General features: G+C 47.4%; 2 protein-coding genes across 20 annotated transcripts in view; one reads left to right on the forward strand and one right to left on the reverse strand.

The window, feature by feature from the left end:
• The first annotated feature begins 890 nt into the window (after positions 1-890).
• Positions 891-9572, forward strand: LOC116375862 (Golgi SNAP receptor complex member 2-like). 4 transcript variants are annotated; one of them, XM_031834067.1, is made up of 7 exons: positions 957-1128; positions 1793-1857; positions 2244-2581; positions 4031-4139; positions 4781-4913; positions 5135-5275; positions 8068-9572. In XM_031834067.1, the coding sequence occupies exons 3-7, from the start codon at positions 2512-2514 to the stop codon at positions 8227-8229; spliced, it is 615 nt and encodes a 204-aa protein (XP_031689927.1). In that variant the 5' UTR covers positions 957-1128; positions 1793-1857; positions 2244-2511; the 3' UTR covers positions 8230-9572. The 4 variants fall into 4 exon arrangements, with proteins under 4 accessions (XP_031689926.1, XP_031689927.1, XP_031689928.1 ...); XM_031834068.1 differs by having other exon boundaries at positions 960-1039; XM_031834066.1 differs by lacking the exon at positions 2244-2581 and having other exon boundaries at positions 891-1128.
• Positions 9573-10374: 802 nt separating this feature from the next.
• The window catches only part of gpatch8 (G patch domain containing 8), a 38159-nt gene continuing 26705 nt past the window's right edge, over positions 10375-21828 (reverse strand). For all 16 annotated transcript variants that reach the window (XM_031834058.1, XM_031834056.1, XM_031834059.1 and 13 more), the window contains 5 exons: positions 20475-20542; positions 20279-20365; positions 18238-18381; positions 17824-17954; positions 10375-15648 (listed from right to left, as the gene is read on the reverse strand). In XM_031834058.1, coding sequence (XP_031689918.1) covers positions 11706-15648; positions 17824-17954; positions 18238-18381; positions 20279-20365; positions 20475-20501 — 4332 coding nt within the window. In that variant the 5' untranslated portion in view covers positions 20502-20542 and the 3' untranslated portion in view covers positions 10375-11705. The remainder of the gene's footprint in view (positions 15649-17823; positions 17955-18237; positions 18382-20278; positions 20366-20474; positions 20543-21828) is intronic.

The raw sequence follows: 21828 nt of genomic DNA on the forward strand, positions 1-21828 counted from the left end.
AGAGCGAGAGCTGATGTGAGGTGTGGTTTTGTAGGGGTGCCAGGGATAGCCCCAGGATGATTCTCTCTTCTGCATCACTAAGGATCCATTGTTAACATCTCAGGGGGGGGGGGGGGGGGGACACACCACTCAGTCGCAGCATAATTCTGAGTAATCAAACCACGTCTGTTTTCAAACACTCTTTGAAGGGGAGAGAGAATTTGATTGGCAGCTTAACAAACAATCTGACACCTTACCTCATCCTCATTTATCCTGGGTACAGACATTTGTGACTTCTCCCAATCTCATCTGCCCGTGGAAAGTTTGATATCATTATTGTTGGTCTGTCTGTATCCGCGGGCAGAGGAGGGAATCCGGGATGGACAGACAGGTGTATTCTGACACCAATCTGTGGAAAAAGGGGATAATTAGAAAAAGCCAGGGTGAGCTGACAAAACTTTGCCTGGAGACGTCTTCTCATTAAGTCTTTCCAGTTACATTCGTCTCCCCGTCAACAGATGAGCCCTGGTTGGATTGAGGGGGAGAGGATGCTTTTTGTTGTTGTGGGAACAGAAAGCACACTGTCTGAGATTCAGATTAAGGGTATGATATATGACATGTAAAAAGCTGAAAATAGATGTAGTTCAATAAATATGACTTTTGTTACGGTAGTCTAAGCATCAAATGAACCAAAATAGAAACGTGATTTAAAAGAATCACTCAAATCTAGAAAGCTCACTTCCACTTCATAAATGTAGACTATTATCATGCCATATTTTGGTGTTGAAAGGTAAGAGAGGAAACACGAACATCGTTTAAATTGCACAAACTTTAAATCATTTGATTTAGCATTTTCCTACATTTCTGCTTCTTCATTGTTTGATTGGAGCTGTCGAGCTACCTGTACCTGCCTCGTAGTGTCGCTGCAGCAGTTCTTTGGCTTTTATCACTCGGTGGAGCTTCCGTTATTCCATTTCCGTACACAAATCTACTCGACTGTTGACGTGTGCGTTGCACAAAAATCCACTTGTTTTCAGTTTCACAATAAAACAGGCTAAAGGTATTATTCTATAGACCGAGGGTATGTTTTGTGGATTGTGTTTTGAAACATAAAAGGAAAATGGAGACATTGTACCATCAAACAAATAAGTGAGTGTTTCTGTTCTCTTTCAAAAAAAGAAGACATCTAACGTAGCTCACTTGCCTTATGATATACCGCGTTAATGTAACTAGCTGGCTAGCTAACAACATTTCACGACAAAATATAGTTTTAACTAACCCCTTCCATTAGTGGTCATGATGTCAACAGGAAACTAGCTAGCCAACCAGCTAATAGATAGCCATATATCCATGACCAAAAATATTTAACTATCACCACTGTAACGGTACGCCGCGTTCAAATCAACTGGGAACTCAGAAATCTTTGACTTCAGTGCATTCAAGATAATTACGAACTCGGTGAAAAAAACTAGCTCTGACTGGGAAACATCGTTTTGAACGGTCATCCAACCTTGAATTCCAAGTCGGAAACTCGAGCATCTTTTTAGAGTTCCGATTTTCTGACCTAAAGATCACTGACGTCATGATCTTACCTTGTTTCGCCCCCCAAACCCAGTAGTCTTGAAAGCACCATTAATTCACTGTCTGTAGTTTACGTATCTAACGTGTATTAAATTGCCACATACCATTGTCTAGTTCCTTATCTATTCAATAGACCCGTATCTAATATTACGCTTCCATATAGACCTCTGTTTAAGATTTACGGTAGCCTAGGAATAATTATATATCTTTGCTCTCTCTCCTCTTTGATCAGGCAAATCCAGGAGGTGCAGTCGCTCATGGGACGCCTGGAGAACACAGATCGTCAGTCTGTCCACTGTGAGTTCACTCTTTCTAAATAATGTATCTTCTGCATTCAATGAATGTTGCAAGTGTCAACCTCCCAGAAATGTTCCATATGCACAAAAAGTTCAAAAATGTGTTTACATCGCTGTTAGTGAGCATTTCTCCATTGTCACCTGACAGATGTGGCATATCAAAAAGCTGATTAAACAGCATGGTCATTACACAGGTGCAACTTGTGCTGGGGACAATAAAAGGTCACTCTAAATGTGCAGTTTTGTCACACATCACAATGCCACAGAAGTCTAGTTTTGAGGGAGTGTGCAATTGGCATGCTGGCTGCAGGACTCTCCAACAGAGCTGTTGCCAGAGAATTTAATGTTTATTTCTCTACAATAAGCCGCCTCCAACGTCATTTACAGAATTTGGCAGTACGTCCAACTGGCCTCACAACCGCAGACCACATGTAACCAGGCCAGCCAAGGACCTTCACATCTGGCTTCTTCACCTGCAGGATTGTCTGAACCCTGCCACCCAGACAGCTGATGAAACTATGGGTTTGCACAACCGCAGAATTTCTGCACAAGCTGTCAGAAACCGTATCAGGGAAGCTCGTCGCCCTCACCAGGGTCTTGACCTGACTGCAGTTCAGCGTCGTAACCGACTTCAGTGGGCAAATGCTCACCTTCAATGGCCACTGGCCAAGTCTGCTCTTCACAGATTAATACCGGTTTCAGCTGTACTGGGCAGATTGCAGAAGGTATGTTGGCGAGAGGTTTGCTGATGTCTACGTTGTGAACAGAGTGCCCCATGGTAGGGCTAGAGTAAGGGAAGGCATGTGCTCATTGTCCGTAGCTTAATTTTATTTTATTGATGGCAATTTGAATGCACACTGTGACGAGTTCCTGAGACTCATTGTCGTGCCATTCAACCCCGCCATCACCTCATGTTTCAGCATGATAATGCACAACACCATGCTGCAAGGAGGATCTGTTCACATTTCCTGGAAGCTGAAAATGTCCCAGTTCTTCCATGGCCTGCGCACTCACCAGACACGTCACCCATTGAGCATGTGTGGGATGCTCTGGATCGGCGTGTACGACAGCGCGTTCCAGTTCCCGCCAATATCCAGCAACGTCGCACAGCCATTGAAGAGGAGTGGGACAACATTCCACAGGCCACAATCAACAGCCTGATCAACTCTGTCTTCGCTCTGCATGAAGAAAATGGTGGCCAGATACTGACTGGTTTTATGATACCTTTTTTAAAGGTATCTGTGACCAACAGATGCATATTTGTATTCCCAGTCATGCGAAATCCATAGATGAGGGCCTAATTTATTTATTTCAATTGACTGATTTCCTTATATGAACTGTAACTCTGTAAAATATTTTAAATTGTTGCGTTTTTATATTTGAGTTAATTATAAATTTGGAATTTACAACTAGGCAGTATTTACATCTGTTCCCCTTCTCCAGTGTTGCACTGCCCTTTGAGCCAAGCTGTACCCTGCCCTTCCTACTGATTGTTTTGGGAGGTGAGCAGGGCAGGCAATGTTCTGTGAGCCAGGCTGGTGCCAGGGCAGGAAGCATAGGGGTGGCAGCAGAGGGACGACCGGGAAGTCTTCTCTAAAGATAATGGTGGCAGCCAGTCGGCCGCCCAGTCGTGACAATGACATCATCTTGCATGTTAGAGGGTGGAAGGATGCAGCAGGCGTCCGAGCGAGGAGTCACTCAGTCAGGACGGGAGAGGGCTGGGGGACAAGATGGTGCTAGTCCTTTTAAAGGGCAGATAAAAGCTTCCCACAAGCCTAGTGTTGTTGTCACCTTGGAATCAAACGCTATCTAGAATCTCAGCAGTCTGAGGATGAAACGGGTGTAACCATAGATATCCGACTTCAAATAAGAATCAGTGGCTGATTTGTCTTCATGAAGAGATGATGTACAAGGCCCTTTGTTTCAATGTGGCTTAACTTCCTCTGCGAAGTTTGAGAAAGTAACATATTTGCTTTCATCTCTCTTGGATTCACCTGAAACCACGGGGCTATATTCCATGGTAACATGGCATAAGGAAATCTTGTCTGATTTATTAGAATGAACATAACTTTAACATTTTATTTTGTATAAGATTGGCCTATTTGGGGAGAGAAACAACTGTTCAGGGTGTGTTTAATAGTTTCTCTGTTTGTGTGTGTGTGCTCTCTCTCCAGTGTTGGAGAACGATCTGCAGGCCAGAATCGACCAGATCTTCAGCCATTTGGAACGTATGGAAATCCTGGCCGGCAAAGAACCGCCAAACCGCCGTCAGAACGTCAAACTGTGAGTACACAAACTGCATCGGTGACCCAAATACACCAGAGGTGGCGTGGCGATGAATGTTTCATAAAGATGGGTGGGTCCGGGACGAGGTCACAGCGAGATGAAACTGGCAGTGTGTTTCTCATCCCCTGTGGCAACGTGAAAACATTCCCTCGGCAGCCTCGTCATTCACCGGCATTCCTGCCGCGTTGGGCAAGGCGTCACTTCAGAGCCGGGTAAACAGGCCCCAGGGGACAAACTGCTGCGCCCCCGTCCCACAGCTCTCCTCTGATCTCTGGACAGCTACAGTACGCTGGGGCCGCAGGGCTGAGCCACGAGCAGGTGATGCTCAGGAGGAGCGGGAGAGAAGGGTGGAGGGAGACAGGCCCTCGGGTGTTTCAGGCCAGGTGGAGAAGTAAGTCAGATTGGGAAGAAGGGAGGCATGTTGACTTATCTTAGTGACGATAGAAAGATTTTATTGAGAACTAGAAGACATCCATACATAGATGTCATGAGTTAGTGAAGAAGGAGTGACTGAACCACAGTCCTGAAATGCTGGATGGGGCTGGAGGCAAAGACATTTTTACCCTCTGAGATTTCCTCTGCCATTATTCGGCTGGGGGGTAAGAAGAATGTGGTCTCCGTCTGTGTCCCCTCCGCAGGCGGGTAGACCAGCTGAAGTATGATGTTCAGCACCTCCAGACAGCGCTGAGGAACTTCCAGCACCGTCGCTACTCACGAGGGACCCAGGACCGAGAGAGGGAGGAGCTCATGAGTCGTACCTTCACCACCAACGTCAGTAGTAGTGGCCCACTCCAAAACCACATGTAACCACCAGAACACACTCGTCTCCCATGTAGCATTACAGTAATGTCTGCACTCATGTAATGATAACCTAAAACATGCATACTAACTCTGCTTGACACACCACAACTGGTGTAACATGGGCAATAAAACCAAAATACATTTATTAGGGGAACATTGTGTTGAGATGTTACCGGTATTGTCCCCTACAGGATGCAGACACCTCCATCCCCATAGACGAGACGTTGCAGTTAAACTCCAACCTGAACAACGCACACAGAGGCATGGACGACCTCCTGGGCAGCGGCAGCAGCATCCTCACCGGACTCCGGGACCAGAGGGACACGCTCAAGGTGTGTGTGTGTTTGCTCACATATGGGCCTTTCCCAACAATGCAGAGAGAAAAAATATAGAGAGAATGAATACACAATGAGTAACGATAACTTGGCTATATACACGGGGTACCAGTATATTATACACGGGGTACCAGTACCGAGTTGATGTGCAGGGGTACGATGTAATTGAGGTAGATATGTACATGTAGGTAGGGGTAAAGTGATAAGGCAACAGGATAGATAATAAGCACTAGCAGCAGCGTATGTGATGATTCAAAAGAGTGCAAAATGCTGATAGTCCTGGTAGCTACAGTGCCTTGCGAAAGTATTCGGCCCCCTTGAACTTTGCGACCTTTTGCCACATTTCAGGCTTCAAACATAAAGATATAAAACTGTATTTTTTTGTGAAGAATCAACAACAAGTGGGACAAAATCATGAAGTGGAACGACATTTATTGGATATTTCAAACTTTTTTAACAAATCAAAAACTGAAAAATTGGGCGTGCAAAATTATTCAGCCCCTTTACTTTCAGTGCAGCAAACTCTCTCCAGAAGTTCAGTGAGGATCTCTGAATGATCCAATGTTGACCTAAATGACTAATGATGATAAATACAATCCACCTGTGTGTAATCAAGTCTCCGTATAAATGCACCTGCACTGTGATAGTCTCAGAGGTCCGTTAAAAGCGCAGAGAGCATCATGAAGAACAAGGAACACACCAGGCAGGTCCGAGATACTGTTGTGAAGAAGTTTAAAGCCGGATTTGGATACAAAAAGATTTCCCAAGCTTTAAACATCCCAAGGAGCACTGTGCAAGCGATAATATTGAAATGGAAGGAGTATCAGACCACTGCAAATCTACCAAGACCTGGCCGTCCCTCTAAACTTTCAGGTCATACAAGGAGAAGACTTATCAGAGATGCAGCCAAGAGGCCCATGATCACTCTGGATGAACTGCAGAGATCTACAGCTGAGGTAGGAGACTCTGTCCATAGGACAACAATCAGTCGTATATTGCACAAATCTGGCCTTTATGGAAGAGTGGCAAGAAGAATGCCATTTCTTAAAGATATCCATAAAAAGTGTTGTTTAAAGTTTGCCACAAGCCACCTGGGAGACACACCAAACATGTGGAAGAAGGTGCTCTGGTCAGATGAAACCAAAATTGAACTTTTTGGCAACAATGCAAAACGTTATGTTTGGCGTAAAAGCAACACAGCTCATCACCCTGAACACCATCCCCACTGTCAAACATGGTGGTGGCAGCATCATGGTTTGGGCCTGCTTTTCTTCAGCAGGGACAGGGAAGATGGTTAAAATTGATGGGAAGATGGATGGAGCCAAATACAGGACCATTCTGGAAGAAAACCTGATGGAGTCTGCAAAAGACCTGAGACTGGGACGGAGATTTGTCTTCCAACAAGACAATGATCCAAAACATAAAGCAAAATCTACAATGGAATGGTTCAAAAATAAACATATCCAGGTGTTAGAATGGCCAAGTCAAAGTCCAGACCTGAATCCAATTGAGAATCTGTGGAAAGAACTGAAAACTGCTGTTCACAAAATGCTCTCCATCCAACCTCACTGAGCTCGAGCTGTTTTGCAAGGAGGAATGGAAAAAAAATTCAGTCTCTCGATGTGCAAAACAGAGACATACCCCAAGCGACTTACAGCTGTAATCGCAGCAAAAGGTGGCGCTACAAAGTATTAACTTAAGGGGGCTGAATAATTTTGCACGCCCAATTTTTCAGTTTTTGATGTCTTAAAAAAGTTTGAAATATCCAATAAATGTCGTTCCACTTCATGATTGTGTCCCACTTGTTGTTGATTCTTCACAAAAAAGACAGTTTTATATCTTTATGTTTGAAGCCTGAAATGTGGCAAAAGGTCTAAGTTCAAGGGGGCCGAATACTTTCGCAAGGCACTGTATTTGGTTAACTATTTAGCATTCTTATGGCTTGTTGGTAGAAGCTGTTCAGGGTCCAAACTTGGTGCATCGGTACCGCTTTCCGTGAGGTAGCAGAAATGTCTACCACTTGGGGGACTGGAGTCTTTGAAAATTATCAGGGTCTTCCTCTGACACCGCCTGGTATAGAGGTCCTGGATGGCAGGGAGCTCAGCCCCAGTGATGTACTGGGCCGTACGCACTACTCTTTGTAGTGGATGCCAAGCAGTTGCCATACCAAGCGGTGATGCAGCAAGTCAAGATGCTCTCAATGGTGCAGCTGTAGAACATTTTGAGGATCTGTTTTTTTTGTTGTTGACACTTTGCCAAGGTACACTGACCGTGACACGGCAAGGCAGGTCCCTGTCGACGGTATCCCAGAGAGAGGAATCAGTATTCCCAAGACAAACCCTGGCTGACCTTGTTTCTGCCTCTGTAATGATCACTATGTGTAGTGTGTGGTGCTGGTTGTCAGCAGCAGGCTAAGTACATATTTCCAGGGAGGAGAAGAGATGGTGTTCCTGGTGGAGGCTGCTGTGGGCCTCCTGTTATCAGGGCGTCTGGTGATCAGATGGGCTGGCCGTGAGAAACGGCCGAGGGACAGACCGGGAGGACAGAATGGCTGGGTGCGGTTCGTCAGAGAGCCTCTCCCTAATCAGTTGAATAGAGCTTTGTCATGACCAGGCTAAATGCAGGTTATGATACGACTGTGTATACAGTATTCCCACAAACAGCAATGAAGCAGAATACCCATTAATAACTAACTTAAGCTTGTTCTTCAGGAAACAACAGCACAATCAATGGAACTTCAGCAGCTAACGTTTGATGTCTTTTCTCTCCTCTGTCTTCCCTAAATCCAGGGGACCCACAAGAAGATGCTGGATGTGGCCAACATGCTGGGTCTGTCCAACACGGTGATGAGGCTGATCGAGAAGAGGGCCACCCAGGATAAGTTCGTCATGATTGGAGGGATGCTGCTCACCTGTGTGGTCATATTCCTGGTGGTCAAGTACCTGGGCTGACCATGACGGCGTCCGCAACCACAGTTTTGCGTTGGTCTTGGACATTTTTGCACAGTAAGCCCATAAGATACGTGAACGGTGATAAAATAGGCTCGTCTTCTAATCGGAGAGCTCCCTGAAAGTATTGGTTCCCATCGGAAGGCGAGGAATTATCCATCTTTTAACTTCCATAGGTTTTGCCACCCACTTCTATTTCAACCACTCTTTGTTTGCACCAGTAAAATGGGTGCTAAGCAAGACATACACCCCGAGTGTACAAAACATTAAGGACACCTTCCTAATGTTGAGTTGCACCTTTTGCCCTCAGAACAGCCTCAATTCATCTGGGCATGGACACTACAAGGTGTTGAAAGTATTCCACAGGGATGCTGGCCCATGTTGATTCCAATGCTTCTCACAGTTGTCAAGCTGGCTAGATGTCCTTTGGGCGGTGGACCATTAGTGATACACATGGGAAACTGTTGAGTGTGAAAAGCCCAGCAGCATTGCAGTTCGACACAAACCGGGGGCGCCTGGCACCTACTACCATACCCTGTTCAAAGGCACTTTTCTGTCTTGCCCATTCACCCTATGAATGACACACATACACAATCCATGTCTCAAGGCTTACATTTAAAAAAAAAAAAACATATCCTCCATGTATAGTGCTTGAAGTGAATTTAGCAAGTGACATCAATAAGGGATCATAGCTTTCACCTGGTCGGTCTGTTATGGAAAGAGCAGGTGTCCTTAAAGTATAGGCACTGAGTGCAAAACATACATTTTTACTTCAAACTGAATGTGGAACCTTGCAACCATAATTCCAGCTCACTGACACCTGCCGGTCATCCACCCGACAGCCTGTGTGAAGCTGTAGGTGGGTGAGAAGGACATTTCAATATGACTGGTCACCTTTTCTTTCAAACCAATTCTCCACTTGCTTGCCTTAGTCTCCCCTATAATGAGTTCTCCGTTACCTTGTGGATGGCATTCATTGTGGTTTTATTTGAAGCATAATTTTTACTGTTTGCTGCCATTGTTCCTAAATGAGGATGATTTTAGAAATGGACAGAAAAATAGTTATCTGGAAATGGATGAAAAGCTGATGTTTTACCTTACCTCATCACACTGTCTGGAGAATACTTATGCCAGATGAATCAATACATGTATTTAGTCCAGTTAACAGGGACCTGTTAACTGTTTCACAAAAACGTGTTTTGTGAAACTATCTGAACACTTTCAAAATGTTAATTATCTGGACATTTTCTTGGCCCTAGTCTCACTATGTTAGTGCAACCAAGGCTCAAATTGTAATTCTCTGGAGATAATTTTTTAAAGCATTTTAAAACGTGTCTTAATCTGTCTCTGAAGTGTACATTATTTGTCCATGGAATCTAGCAATTGAATTAGGTATGGGTCAAATCTAACAATGGACAGAAAGCATAGTTTAAATACATCTCTCACTGATGTCAGAAACTGTCATATAACATGGAGTTTACATTTACAACAGTAAAACTATTGTTTGAAACAGGATTATTTTCAAGACCAGTACTTGAGTGGGCCTAGTCTGGGGACCTATCCGGACTGTGCATAGGGACCTCTACCATCACATCTGACATGCTAGTCATTTAGCAGACACGCTTATTCAGAGCCACTGACAGTACTGAGTGCATACATTTAGTTCAAATACAATCCAGGGAGACCAATAAGCATGGAATGTTCCAGCAGGTAGATGAGAAACTATGGATGAAAAGTTTTACGCTGAAATTAGAAAGTCTGACTCCTGGTCTTGATGTACAACTAGCTGTGAGAATACATAAAATGGAGCTCTGGCGCCATCTAGTGACAGCTCAGCATTCCATAACCAGAGGAGAAGCAAAGCAATGTAAAAATCCTCTAGCCTCATTAGCCTAGCAGACTTGTCCTCCATTCTAAAAAGGGCTGCATGCAATATGCTGAGAATGAGAAATTCACTTCCCATTGCAGTTTCAGAAGCCGTTTGTCACAGTAAGTAAAGAACGCATGTCTGTGCTGGTATGTTACTATATGTAATCTGCCTATAAATGTACCATACTGGACATTTATCTTTGTGTTGCTCGCAACTCTTACTCATACCACTGCAGACTACTCACTCTTCACCAGCCAAACAAAGTTAAGACAGACATGTAGCAACTCAAAACTCTTTATTTGCTGACGCATTATATTTAAAAAAGACATACCATTGCTGCCACTTACAAGGCAGTGCAATCACCCCCATACAGGATAATAGTTCAGAAAATGCCTCTAAAGTATTCTTGTCCATCATTCCTTCAGTTCTTTTATTTTTTACAGTAGCAACAAACCCCTAGAATGTTATTGGGGTTAACTACAACCATTTTATTTACATTGAGCAAAAATTACACAAGAGGAAAAACATCTTTTGAGGAGCATTTTGGAAAATAATTTAGAAATAAAACAAAAAAAACAATTATTGCAGTATACTACAATCATACATTTGTTACATGATGCGAAAGCAGCATCTTCATGTACAGATTTCAGTGCAAGTCATTTCGATATACAACCACTACCACTTGGAACAACATGACCTTTAACCCTACAGCACTAAGAAGCTGTGACCCCCCCCCACAGTACCTCCAATAAAACTTGAGCTTCACCCAACCTCTTATCGGTGTTCCCCCACCAGTGGCCATTTTAATTTCCTTATGGGCAACATTTCATTAGTCAGTAATAAAGAGCATCCCTTAAAATGCCCATCATATTAGAGGGATACTTCACATTGCTCAGTGATCTTTGTACACTATACTGTATTACAAATTGTTGGTGAATATTACGGGTCATGAAGAGAGCAAGTAGTCATGTGAGAAAATTAGATATTAATGACAACAGAATTCAGGCAGTAGACTAGAGCCACCAGATTACATTACAAAGTCAAGGCTGTTTCCAGTCATGGATGTCACCTTAAACCCCCCCTTGTCCTCATCTCCCCTTTCCTTTCCCACAACACCATCCTGCTTATGGCTTCAGCCACTGCGTCTCTTTGGCTGTAAAAACAAAGAAGAACATTGACAGTGACAATCAGTTATAAAATGTGGGACAAAAAAAAATAAAAAATACTCCAGAGGTTTCTGCTTAAAAAAATAATAAAAAATAAATAAAACTGGGTTCCCAATCAAAACATCTTAGATTCGAGGTTGCCTCAAACCCTCCACCCTGTCCAGAAACCTCAGGGTGAATCTCAGTCAACTGTTAGGAGGGGTCCATCAAAGTGCCCACAGTAAATGTCTGTTGTTTACCTCTGCACAGGCAGCATATCACAGCACCTCTGTCTGGCCAGTGGTCTAATGGTGGCCAGTCTGATGATATTCTCATCATCATCTGCTGCACAATGGAGCCACTACATCTCCCTCTCTCCATGTTTACTCAGATGTTTAACTAGGCCTGCTCTGGCCAAAACACCCTCCTCTGATGTGGACACATGGCTCTAGTGAAGGTCTTTCTCAGGAGCCGTGGTTAGGGGGGTGCTGGAGGTCCTGCCCTGAGAAGATGGGGTGCAGGAAGGGGTGGAGCTGTAGTGCGGCTGCCGCAGCTGCGTTAGAGTGCCGGGGGGCGAACAGCGTTGGGTAGAGGGATGAGTGTGGTATGTGGTGGAGAGCTAAGGGGCTGTGGTGATGAAGTGCTGAGGCTGGGATAATGTGTATGGGCTGGCCAGAGAGGAAGGCCGTGTGGTGGGCAGGGATCAGTCCAGCGTGTCCCACTCCCAACTGGTGGCCCAGAGTGTGGCCTAGAGAGTGTCCCAGGTGAGACAGGGAGATGGGGGTGAGGTGGTGCTGGGGGATGTGGTGGACCTGGGCTAACTGGGGGTGCGGGTGGGGTCCGTGTGGGTGGATGCCCATGGCTGCAGCCTGAGCAGCATGGTGCTGCTGGATGAGGTGTTGTACTGTGGTGATGGAGGTAGCCGAGGCTGCAGACACAGCAGGCTGGTGGATCTGGATCATCTGCTGCTGGGGGGGAGGGGGTGCCGGCTGCAGATGGTTCGCTGCTGCAGCCATGTTCGCTGCAGCCTGTGCTGCTGCGGCTGAGGGGAAGGTCTTGATGTGCTTGGCCAGGAGCTGCTGCTGGATGTGCTGCTGGGCGGCCTGCTGCAGCTTGCCGTACTTCTCCATCTCCTCTGGGGTGAAGGTGATGGGCTGGCTCTCCAGCGGGGCCAGATCGTCCTCCTCTGCCTCCACGCCCATGTCCTCCTCCTCCAGGCTGGGCGGGGGGTAGTTGGGGTAGGCGTGCATGGGGGGTGGCTGCTGATGCATGTCGGGGATGAGGGACTCCATCATGGGGTTCTGGGAGGGGTCCTGTCCCGGGTCGCCCTGGTATTGGGGCATCAGCATGGAGGGCTCCTGATGGAACAGTGGCCGGGGCTCATGAAGAACCCGTGCGTCCAAGGTGAGGTGGCGGGCTTCCTGAACTACTACTACCGTCTCCTCCACCTTCTTATGAGCTGGTGGAGGGGGAGGCGGTGGGGGGAACTCCCGGATGGGCTCCATCAGGATGACCTCTGCCACGGCATCTGAACCTTTCCCTGCTGATGACTTCTCTCCACCATCGGGCCGGGTCAGGGGGATCGCAGGGAATTTCTTCCCTGCCTGCAGCTTACCGAACAGGGGCAGCATGGACTTATTGCCCAGAGCTGGAGGCAGTTTGGGCCCAAAGTAGCCCGATGGTGGGTCCTTGATCTTGGCGCCAGACTTGGTCCCTGTGGTTGGGACATCAGATCCCTTCCTGGACTGGATCTTATCCAGAAGCTGACGGGCGGTGAAGTGTGAGGAAGAGTTCCTCTGATCTCCTTCTCCCCGGGACCCCCCTGCCCTCTGGCTCTGGGAGCTGCTGTTGCGGTTTGGGGCTCGTGACGAGGCAGAGCGGGGGGACTGGGAACGGTAGATGCAGGAGCGGTTGAAGTCTCGGCGCCGTGTAGCACTGTCTGCCCGGCCCCTGTGGCCCCCCTGGCCTCCCCGACCCCGGTGAGGGGAGCCCTTAGTAGAGCTGGAGGAGCGGCTGGCTGAGCTGTGGCTGCGGCTGTAGCTGCGTCTCCATGACCTGGCGCTGCTGCTGCGGCTCCTGCTGCTAGAGCTCCGGGAGCTGCTCCGGTGCCGCTGCTGGTGCCTCTTCCTGCGGCTGTGGCTGCGTGAGCGGGAGCGAGAGTCCTCCGAAGACGAGGAAGAATAGTGACGTCTTCTGGAGCGCCGCCGCCCGCCGCTTCCCCGTCGATCGTACTCGGAGTCAGAGGAGCGTTTAGAGTGTCTCCGGTGGCGGCCTCCGTCACTGTCGTCACTGTAACTGTCTGAGTAGCTGCGGCTGCGCCGGCTGTAGGCGCTCGAGGAGCGCTCCGAGCTGCTGGAGTCTGACTGGCTACGGGAGGCCTGGCCGCGGTGCCGCCGCCGGCTGCTCCCTCGCCCTTCTCCCCGACGCGACGAGCGGCTTCGGGAGCGGCCGGAGTCATCGCTCTGGTGCCGGCGCCCCTCCCGGGGCGTGGACCTGCGGCGGCTGGATCGGGAAGCTGAGCCTCCACCTCCTTCCTCCTCACTCTCACTGCTGGGTGGTCTGCCTGGCCCGGGGCTCTTCTGGGCCGAGGAGGAGCAGGAAGCGCTGGGTGGGGCGCTGGGGTCTGTCTTCAGACGCTTGGTGCCGTTGTGCTCCTCAGAGGGCTTGGCCTCATCAGAGCCTTTCCCTGCCCCACCTTCCTTTTCCCCGGACTTCTGAAGTGCTTCTTTGGCTGGTCGTTTCCTCTTCCCAGGTTCCGCTCCTGTAGCAGATCCTGTTCCTGCTGGTGCTGGGGGAGCACTAGAAACCGTTGCGGCTACTGCTTTATCCTCTTTAGGCTTTTCCTTATCACCACCACCACCTCCTTCTTCCCCCTCCTCACCTTTGTTTTTGCTCTTCTTTCGTTTGTGTTTTTTCTTCTTTTTGGTTTTCTCTCCTAGGATCTCAGTTTCTGCGTCCCCGTCCACTATGGCTCCCTTCTCTTTTTCTTTGCGCTTGGAGCCTTTCCCAGATTTCTTATGCTTCTTCTTCTTCTTCTTTTTCTTCTTCTTGGCTCCGCTTGTGCTACTCTGTAGCTTTTGTTCCTCAGTCTCCCCTTGGGAACCCTCTATTTTTAAGGAGGGCTGCTCCTTACCAGTGTTGTCAGTGCTGGGCCCAGGGGTGGTGGTGGTGGTGGTGGCAGCAGCAGCATTCCCCTCATTGACTGCAGCAGCTGCCTCAGGATTGTTTTTTTTCTCAGCTCCTTCACCAGCGGGCTTGGAGGACTTTGCTGCTCGTCCAGCACGGCCCCCTTTGTTGCGGGACAGTTTGAAGTCGAAGTACAGGGGGTTGCAGCTGTAAGAGAGAGCGGGCTGAGCCTTGGTAAAATCCAGCAGCTCCGAGGGCCACTGCAGAGTGGTGCTCTCGTCTTTGCTCAGGACCAGGAAGAAGGGGCCGCTGGGGATTTTGGGGCCCGAGTTGGGCTCTGGGACTGGGGTCTCCTGCTTGCTGCCTGGTACTGGGGTGGGGGCCATTGTGGGAGGGGGGTCTGTTAAGCTGGCAGAGGCCTCTTCAGTCTTCAGTTTAGGTGATGTGGGCTCTGTGACTGGAGCTGCAGGAGTCTTCTCTGGCTCCTCGGATTTGCACTCAGTAGCTTTTGGCTGTGTCTGCTCAGAAACCTCTACTACCACCTTCTCGGTCTTCTTCACTTCCTTCTCTTCCACCTCTTCATCTTCTTCTTGCTCCCTGATCTCACACTGGTCTGTGGCCTTCATGAACACCAGGAACTGGAAGCGGGGTTTGACTCTGCAGTGGGTTGGTGGGATGTAATGGTAGTATTCAGGCTCCTGGCCTGCCCAGCCTTCCTCCTTCTTCATCATCATCTTCAACTTGTTGAGAGTGGAGGCTAGGGAGGCGCCATCATCTTCTTCCTCCTGCTGCTCTGGTTGTTCTTGATATAGTTGCTCCTCCTGCTGCTGCTCCTCCTCCTCCTCCGGCCCTGCTGTTCCATTCCCCCCTCCTCCTCCTCCCTTGGGGCTCTCGGTGCTGCAGCCTGACGTCTCCTCCTGTCCCACGGCCTTCTCCCCTCCCTCCTCCTGTCCCCCCTCCTCCTCGTCATCCTGATGGAGTTTAGCGAACACTGCTGCGACCGTCTCCAGCTTCACCGGGGGTTTCTTGGCGAAGGAGAAGGACACGCTGACCTTAGAGGCCCCGGCCGGGGATGAGCTGCTCTTCCCCAGGGAGAAGCTGACGGTGGGGGCTGGTTTGGGGGAGGCCTGACCCCCACTGCTCTTCTCCTCCACTGACAGGCCCTCCATGGCAGTGTCTGCAGGGGGGACATACTCAGGGGTTACAGCACTCCCCTCTTCACCCTTCTCCCCATCTACTGCCACGGTGGTGGGTTTGAACATGGGACCACTTCCCGGGGTACTGAAACAACGATAAAGAACATATTAAAGTGACGTGTTTCATGTGTTATGCGTTTCATCCAGAACACATTATTTTAAATTATTTTTCTTTGCACATACATCTGCAAACACTACACTGATAGGAAGCTGCAGCTATTAGACTGTTAATCACTAGCACATTAGAGGCTGCTGCCTTTAGGCATAGACTAGGAATCACTGGCCACTTTAAGGAATGGAACAGTAGTCACTTTAATAATGTTTACCTATCTGGCATTACTCATCTCATATGTATATACAGTGAGGGAAACAAGTATTTGATCCCCTGCTGATGTTGTACGTTTGCACACTGACAAAGAAATGATCAGTCTATAATTTTAAATGGTAGGTTTATTTGAACAGTGAGAGACAGAATAACAAAAAAATAATCCAGAAAAACGCATGTCAAAAATGTTATAAATTTATTTTCATTTTAATGAGGGAAATAAGTATTTGACCCCTCTGCAAAACATGACTTAGTACTTGTTGGCAATCAGAGGTCAGATGTTTCTTGTAGTTGGCCACCAGGTTTGCACATATCTCAGAAGGGATTTTGTCCCACTCCTCTTTGCATTTCTTCTCCAAGTCATTAAGGTTTCGAGGCTGACGTTTGGCAACTCGAACCTTCAGCTCCCTCCACAGATTTTCTATGGGATTAAGGTCGGGAGACTGGCTAGGCCACTCCAGGACTTTAATGTGCTTCTTCTTGAGCCACTCCTTAGTTGCCTTGGCCGTGTGTTTTGGGTCATCGTCATGCTGGAATACCCATCCACGACCCATTTTCAATGCCCTGGCTGAGGGGAGTAGGTTCTCACCCAAGATTTGACGGTACATGGCCCCATCCATCGTCTCTTTGATGCGGTGAAGTTGTCCTGTCCCCTTAGCAGAAAAACACCCCCAAAGCATGGTTCCACCTCCATGTTTGACGGTAGGTATGGTGTTCTTGGGGTCATAGGCAGCATTCCTCCTCCTCCAAACACGGCGAGTTGATGCCAAAGAGCTCCAACACTCCATCACCCAGTTGTCCTCTGAATCATTCAGATGTTCACTGGTAAACTTCAGACGGGCATGTATATGTGCTTTCTTGAGCAGGGGGACCTTGCGGATTTCAGTCCTTCACGGCGTAGTGTGTTACCAATTGTTTTCTTGGTGACTATGGTCCCAGCTGCCTTGAGATCATTGACAAGATCCTCCCGTGTAGTTCTGGACTGATTCCTCACCGTTCTCATGACCATTGCCACTCCACGAGGTGAGATCTTGCATGGAGCCCCAGGCCGAGGGAGATTGACAGTTCTTCTGCGTTTCTTCCATTTGCGAATAATCATACCAACTTTCTCACCAAGCTGCTTGGCGATGGTCCTGTAGCCCATTCAAGCCTTGTGTAGGTCTACAATCTTGTCCCTGACATCCTTGGAGAGCTCTTTGTTCTTGGCCATGGTGGAGAGTTTGGAATCTGATTGATTGATTGCTTCTGTGGACAGGTGTCTTTTATACAGGTAACAAGCTGAGATTAGGAGCACTCCTGCTCCTAATCTCAGTTTGTTACCTGTATAAAAGACACCTGGGAGCCAGAAATCTTTCTGGTTGAGAGGGGGTCAAATACTTATTTCCCTCATTAAAATGCAAATCAATTTATAACATTTTTGACTGTCTTACTGTTCAAATAAACCTACCATTAAAATTATAGGCGGATCATTTCTTTGTCAGTGGGCAAACGTACAAAATCAGCAGGGGATCCAATACTTTCCCCCCCTCACTGTACTGCATTCTATATTCGACGGTATCTTAGTCAATGAATAATGTTTACATATCTTGTATTACTCATCTCATATGTATATACTGTATTCTATACTATTCTACGTTATCTTAGTCCGTTCCGCTCTGACATCGCTCATCCATATGTATATAGTCTTAATTCAGTCCTACTTAGATGTGTGTGTATTGGGTATATGTTAAGTAATTTGTTAGACATTACTTGTTAGATATTACTGCACTGTCGGAGCTAGAAGCATTTCGCTACACCCGCAATAACATCTGCTAACCCAATCACGTATATGTGACCAATAAAATAAAAAGGTGATATTATTTATTGGGTTACAGTCTCCACTTCAGCCAGGAGAGGGCGGTTGAGTCTGCAGTATATACTGTAGCATGTGCTCACCGGTTCTGCTGTTTCCTCTGCTCAGCCAGCACATGCAGCCTGCGTAGCAGCTTCTCCTGCTTCTTCCCACCCTTCCGGGAGCGTGATGACACGTTTCTCGCAAACTCCCTCTGCTTCAGCTCCTTAAGCCTCTGCAGCAGCACACCAAGGGCAGGATGGCGGGAGAGTGGAAGAGAAGAGAGGGGGAGAAAGACAGATTGGGTCAGACGGAGAAGAGGGAGAGAAAGAGAGCAGTTAAGGATTCCTGCATCCACAGTAAGGTCAATGGTGCAGCAACATCATTCAACAAGACTCTCCACTGAGAGTGTCTGGGATTTAAGGCTTGGGGTTTCTCTGAGCTCGTGTACACGGTGACAGGAAACTCAGTGTGTGGAGGGCTGTAGCAGCATGGGGGTAAGCGGAGGTCCTCCTCACCTGCTTATGAGCGTGGTCGTACGAGTTGATGTGGTTGTCAAACTCTTGGTGCTTCTGGTACTGTTTCTCACACAGCTCACAGTAAAAGTTGGCCCGCAGGTCTTCCAGGGCTTTGGCGATGGCCTTCTCCTTTTCCACCTGGTCCTGTTGTTGGGGTCAAGGAGGGCGGGGGGCGGAGACAGGAGATGTGAGTGACATTGATACAGATTAGACATGGAAAGATGAAATAACATCCTGAGATTAGAGCCGGTATAATCTGGTCTTTATTCTCCTATCATAGGGCTCGGTAGTGGTTGAGTAATCCACAGGAAACTCTATGGTTGTTTATCATTGAGGTTAAAAGTCCAATAACCGAAAGAAATCAATCACATAAGGTAACAAAGCGTACAAGGATTGTGCTTGCAGGTAGTTTTTATACAGTGCATTCGTAAAGTATTCAGACCCCTTCCCTTTTTGTCAAAATGTTGTTACATTATAGCCTTATTCTAAAATGTATTAAATAATTGTTTTCCACTCACAATCTACAAACAATACCCCATAATGTTGTATTTTTTTTATTTTATTAAAAACAAATTGCACATTAATTAAAAACAAAAATGCCTTATTTACAAAAATATCCTTGAGGTTTCTACAACTTGGTAAATTCGACATGATTTGGAAAGGCACACACCTGTCTATATAAGGTCCCACAGCTGACAGGTCCCTTAGAGAAACAGTGATCTCCATCATTCTTAAATGGAAGAAGTTTGAAACCACCAAGACTCTTCCTAGAGTCAATCAATTGAAGGGGCAGCAGGTAGCCTAGTGGATAGAGCGTTGGGCCAGTAACTGAAAGGTTGCTGTATCAAATCCCCGAGCTGACGAGGTAAAAATCTGTTGTTCTGCCCGAGCAAGGCAACTCACTGTTACCCAGGCGGCGATGATGGCAGCCCCCCCCCCGCACCTCGATGTTTCAGAGGGTCAAATGCGTTCAGTTGTACAAGAGTCTCTGGTCTGATGAAACAGAGATTGAACTTTTGGCCTGAAAGCCAATCGTCACGTCTGGAGGAAACCTGGCAGCATCAATCTGTGGCGATGTTTTTCAGCAGCAGGAGGGATCGAGGGAAAGATTAACAGAACAAAGTGCAGAACAAAGTTTCTGGAGCATACCTGCTCCAGAGCACTCAGGACCTCAGACTGAGGCAAAGGTTCACCTTCCAACAGGACAGTGACCCTAAGCACACAACCAAGACAACGCTCCCCATTCAACCTGACAAAGCTTGAGAGGATCGGCAGAGAAGAACGGGAGAAACTCCATAAATACAGGTGTGCATAGCTTGTAGCGTCATACCCACGAAGACTTGAGGCTGTAATCGCTGACAAAGGTGCTTCAACAAAGTACTGAGTAAAGGGTTTGAAATAAATGTGATATCAGTTTGACATTTTTCATGAATTTGCAAACATTTCTAAAATCCTGTTTCTGCTTGTCGTTAGGGGGTATTGTGTCTAGATTGATGTGGGACATTACTTTTTTTTAGAATAAGGCTGTAACGTAACAAAATGAGGGAAAAGCCAAGGGGTCTGAATACTTTCCAAATGCACTGGTATATGCCATTTCCGCAGATATACCAGTAACCCGCTAAAATAAATGATTTGGCACATGCATGACAGTATAAGTGTTCCATTGACTGAGCGTCTGTCTGTGTTTATCTCATATATTGAGAATCTCACACCAGCACAAACAGCAACTCCTCACATGAAGTCATCCAATTTTCTCCACTAGAAAGAAGCGCAAGTGAGTGGGAGATGAGGAACAGGAGAAGCTCTATGATTCTCCAAGGCCGATTTTACTGCATTGAGACACAGAACGGCAGCGGAATCTTAACAAGACAGGGCTATGAGTCACTGGCACAGGAGAAAAGCAAGAAGGTATGTAAATGCAGGAAACAGGGTCACCTTGAAGCGAGTGAACGAATGCTAGTGAGAGATTGTTGAAACGAGGACCTTGAGAAGAGAGGCGTATGTATGGCTGGACTGAGTTAGCTAGTAAGGAGAGTCTCACCTTGTATTTCTGCTGTAATTCCTCTGTGACTTCCTTCTCCACCTCCAGCACTTTCCTCTTCTCTGTAGCATCTTCGGCAACGTCCAACTACACACACACACACACACACACACACACACAGGGTATATGTAAGTTAACAAACTCGCTATGAACAAACTAAAACAGCACTCACAAATACACAGACCCATTGTCTTACCTCCATCTCCATGCGTCCCATCCCCATGACATCATATTTGAGGATGATGGGCACAGGGTCGGTGCGTCCTGGGGGGAGATAGAGAGAGAGAGGGGGAGGTGAGGCTCTGACACTGGGATGGGGGGACAGCTCGGGGACAGCCTGCCTAAAGAGCACAGGGTGCTGGGGTTAGAGAATATTGCCTTGAAGTGCAAAGAGACCAGAAAAGCTACAGTGAACCAAAAACCAGCCATTCTCACAGCTTACCATAGCCACGGCACAGCTTAAGTACCCTGACTACTTCTCAGCTGGGTTCTGTTTTCTAGAAAGACGCATCCAAATTGCTGCACTGATCCTAGTTCTGAGACGTAACCAGCAGAGGCCATATGAGCAGTTCAGAGACGTCCATTTGGATAAGGGAGGGGGAGAGGACAAGGAAACGGAGGGATAAAGTATACTGGAGAAAAACGGAGTGGCAAGGACAGGGTTCCTGTATCTGTCGCAGTATCTCCATGTCTCCCTCCAGTCTCAAACTGCTGAGCGTAGCCTCTCTCCCCCCTCCCTCCTCCAGTACCGCAGTCCGTTTCAACAAGAATGCCAAGTTTACCAAGGACAATACTGCCGGAGGGGCTGGCTGACGCAGCTGCTACAGATTACTGAGCAGAACACCACTGCGACAACATAGTACAGCCTCCCCATCACCCGGCTCTGAACTGCCCAGTGACTGACCCCACAACCCCCTGTACTGTCCCATAGGAGACCCAGCCTCTGCTCCCCCTCTACCCCAGGCCTCTCATCATGGCCCTGGCCTCACAGCCCCCCCCCCCTCTTTCCCTCAGTCTACTTAAGCCATGTTACGTAAGCTGTGAAAAGAGCTAGATCAGAAGGAAATTAACTTCAGAAAAATAAATGAACCAACCAAAAACAACCAGAAAACAGAATGAAACAGAAAAAGATCAAAACTATGTTGGAGATTTGACACGTAATTTTGCTTAATCCACTCATAATCAGCCAAACGAAGCAGAGAGAGTAAATAAAGGACAAGCACTGAACTACAGCGGAGTGACGTCACAGGCCAGGAATCGCCATGGTGACATTGCAGGGGAGGGGATACTTACCTGAGAAAATAGGGTATGGGGTGGGGTTGGACAGACAGGGGTTCTCAAAACAAAAAAGACACAAAACAGAATTTGGACTAGTCTGCTGCAGCAGTGGCTGTTGGTTGGCAGCCAGGTTCACAGTAAATCAGATAAGAGTCCAATCAGCACTTCAGTTTGGTTTCAGTTTTTTTTTTCTCCTTACTTCAAGATTACGTTATTATCCTCATGATCAATTTTAGACTCAGTTTATACCCTTGGGCAAGAGTGATTATGAA

This window comes from Oncorhynchus kisutch, linkage group LG10 (assembly GCF_002021735.2).
Source record: "Oncorhynchus kisutch isolate 150728-3 linkage group LG10, Okis_V2, whole genome shotgun sequence".
In the NCBI taxonomy this organism is placed as follows: domain Eukaryota; kingdom Metazoa; phylum Chordata; class Actinopteri; order Salmoniformes; family Salmonidae; genus Oncorhynchus; species Oncorhynchus kisutch.

Bases quoted from the DNA above. Each gene is read 5' to 3' on its own strand.
- LOC116375862 (XM_031834066.1), top strand. From the start codon at position 1,100: ATGGAGACATTGTACCATCAAACAAATAA. The intron at 1,129-1,792 runs GTGAGTGTTTCT...CTCTTTGATCAG, and splicing joins TTGTACCATCAAACAAATAA to GCAAATCCAGGAGGTGCAGT. The intron at 4,140-4,780 runs GTGAGTACACAA...TCCCCTCCGCAG, and splicing joins CGCCGTCAGAACGTCAAACT to GCGGGTAGACCAGCTGAAGT.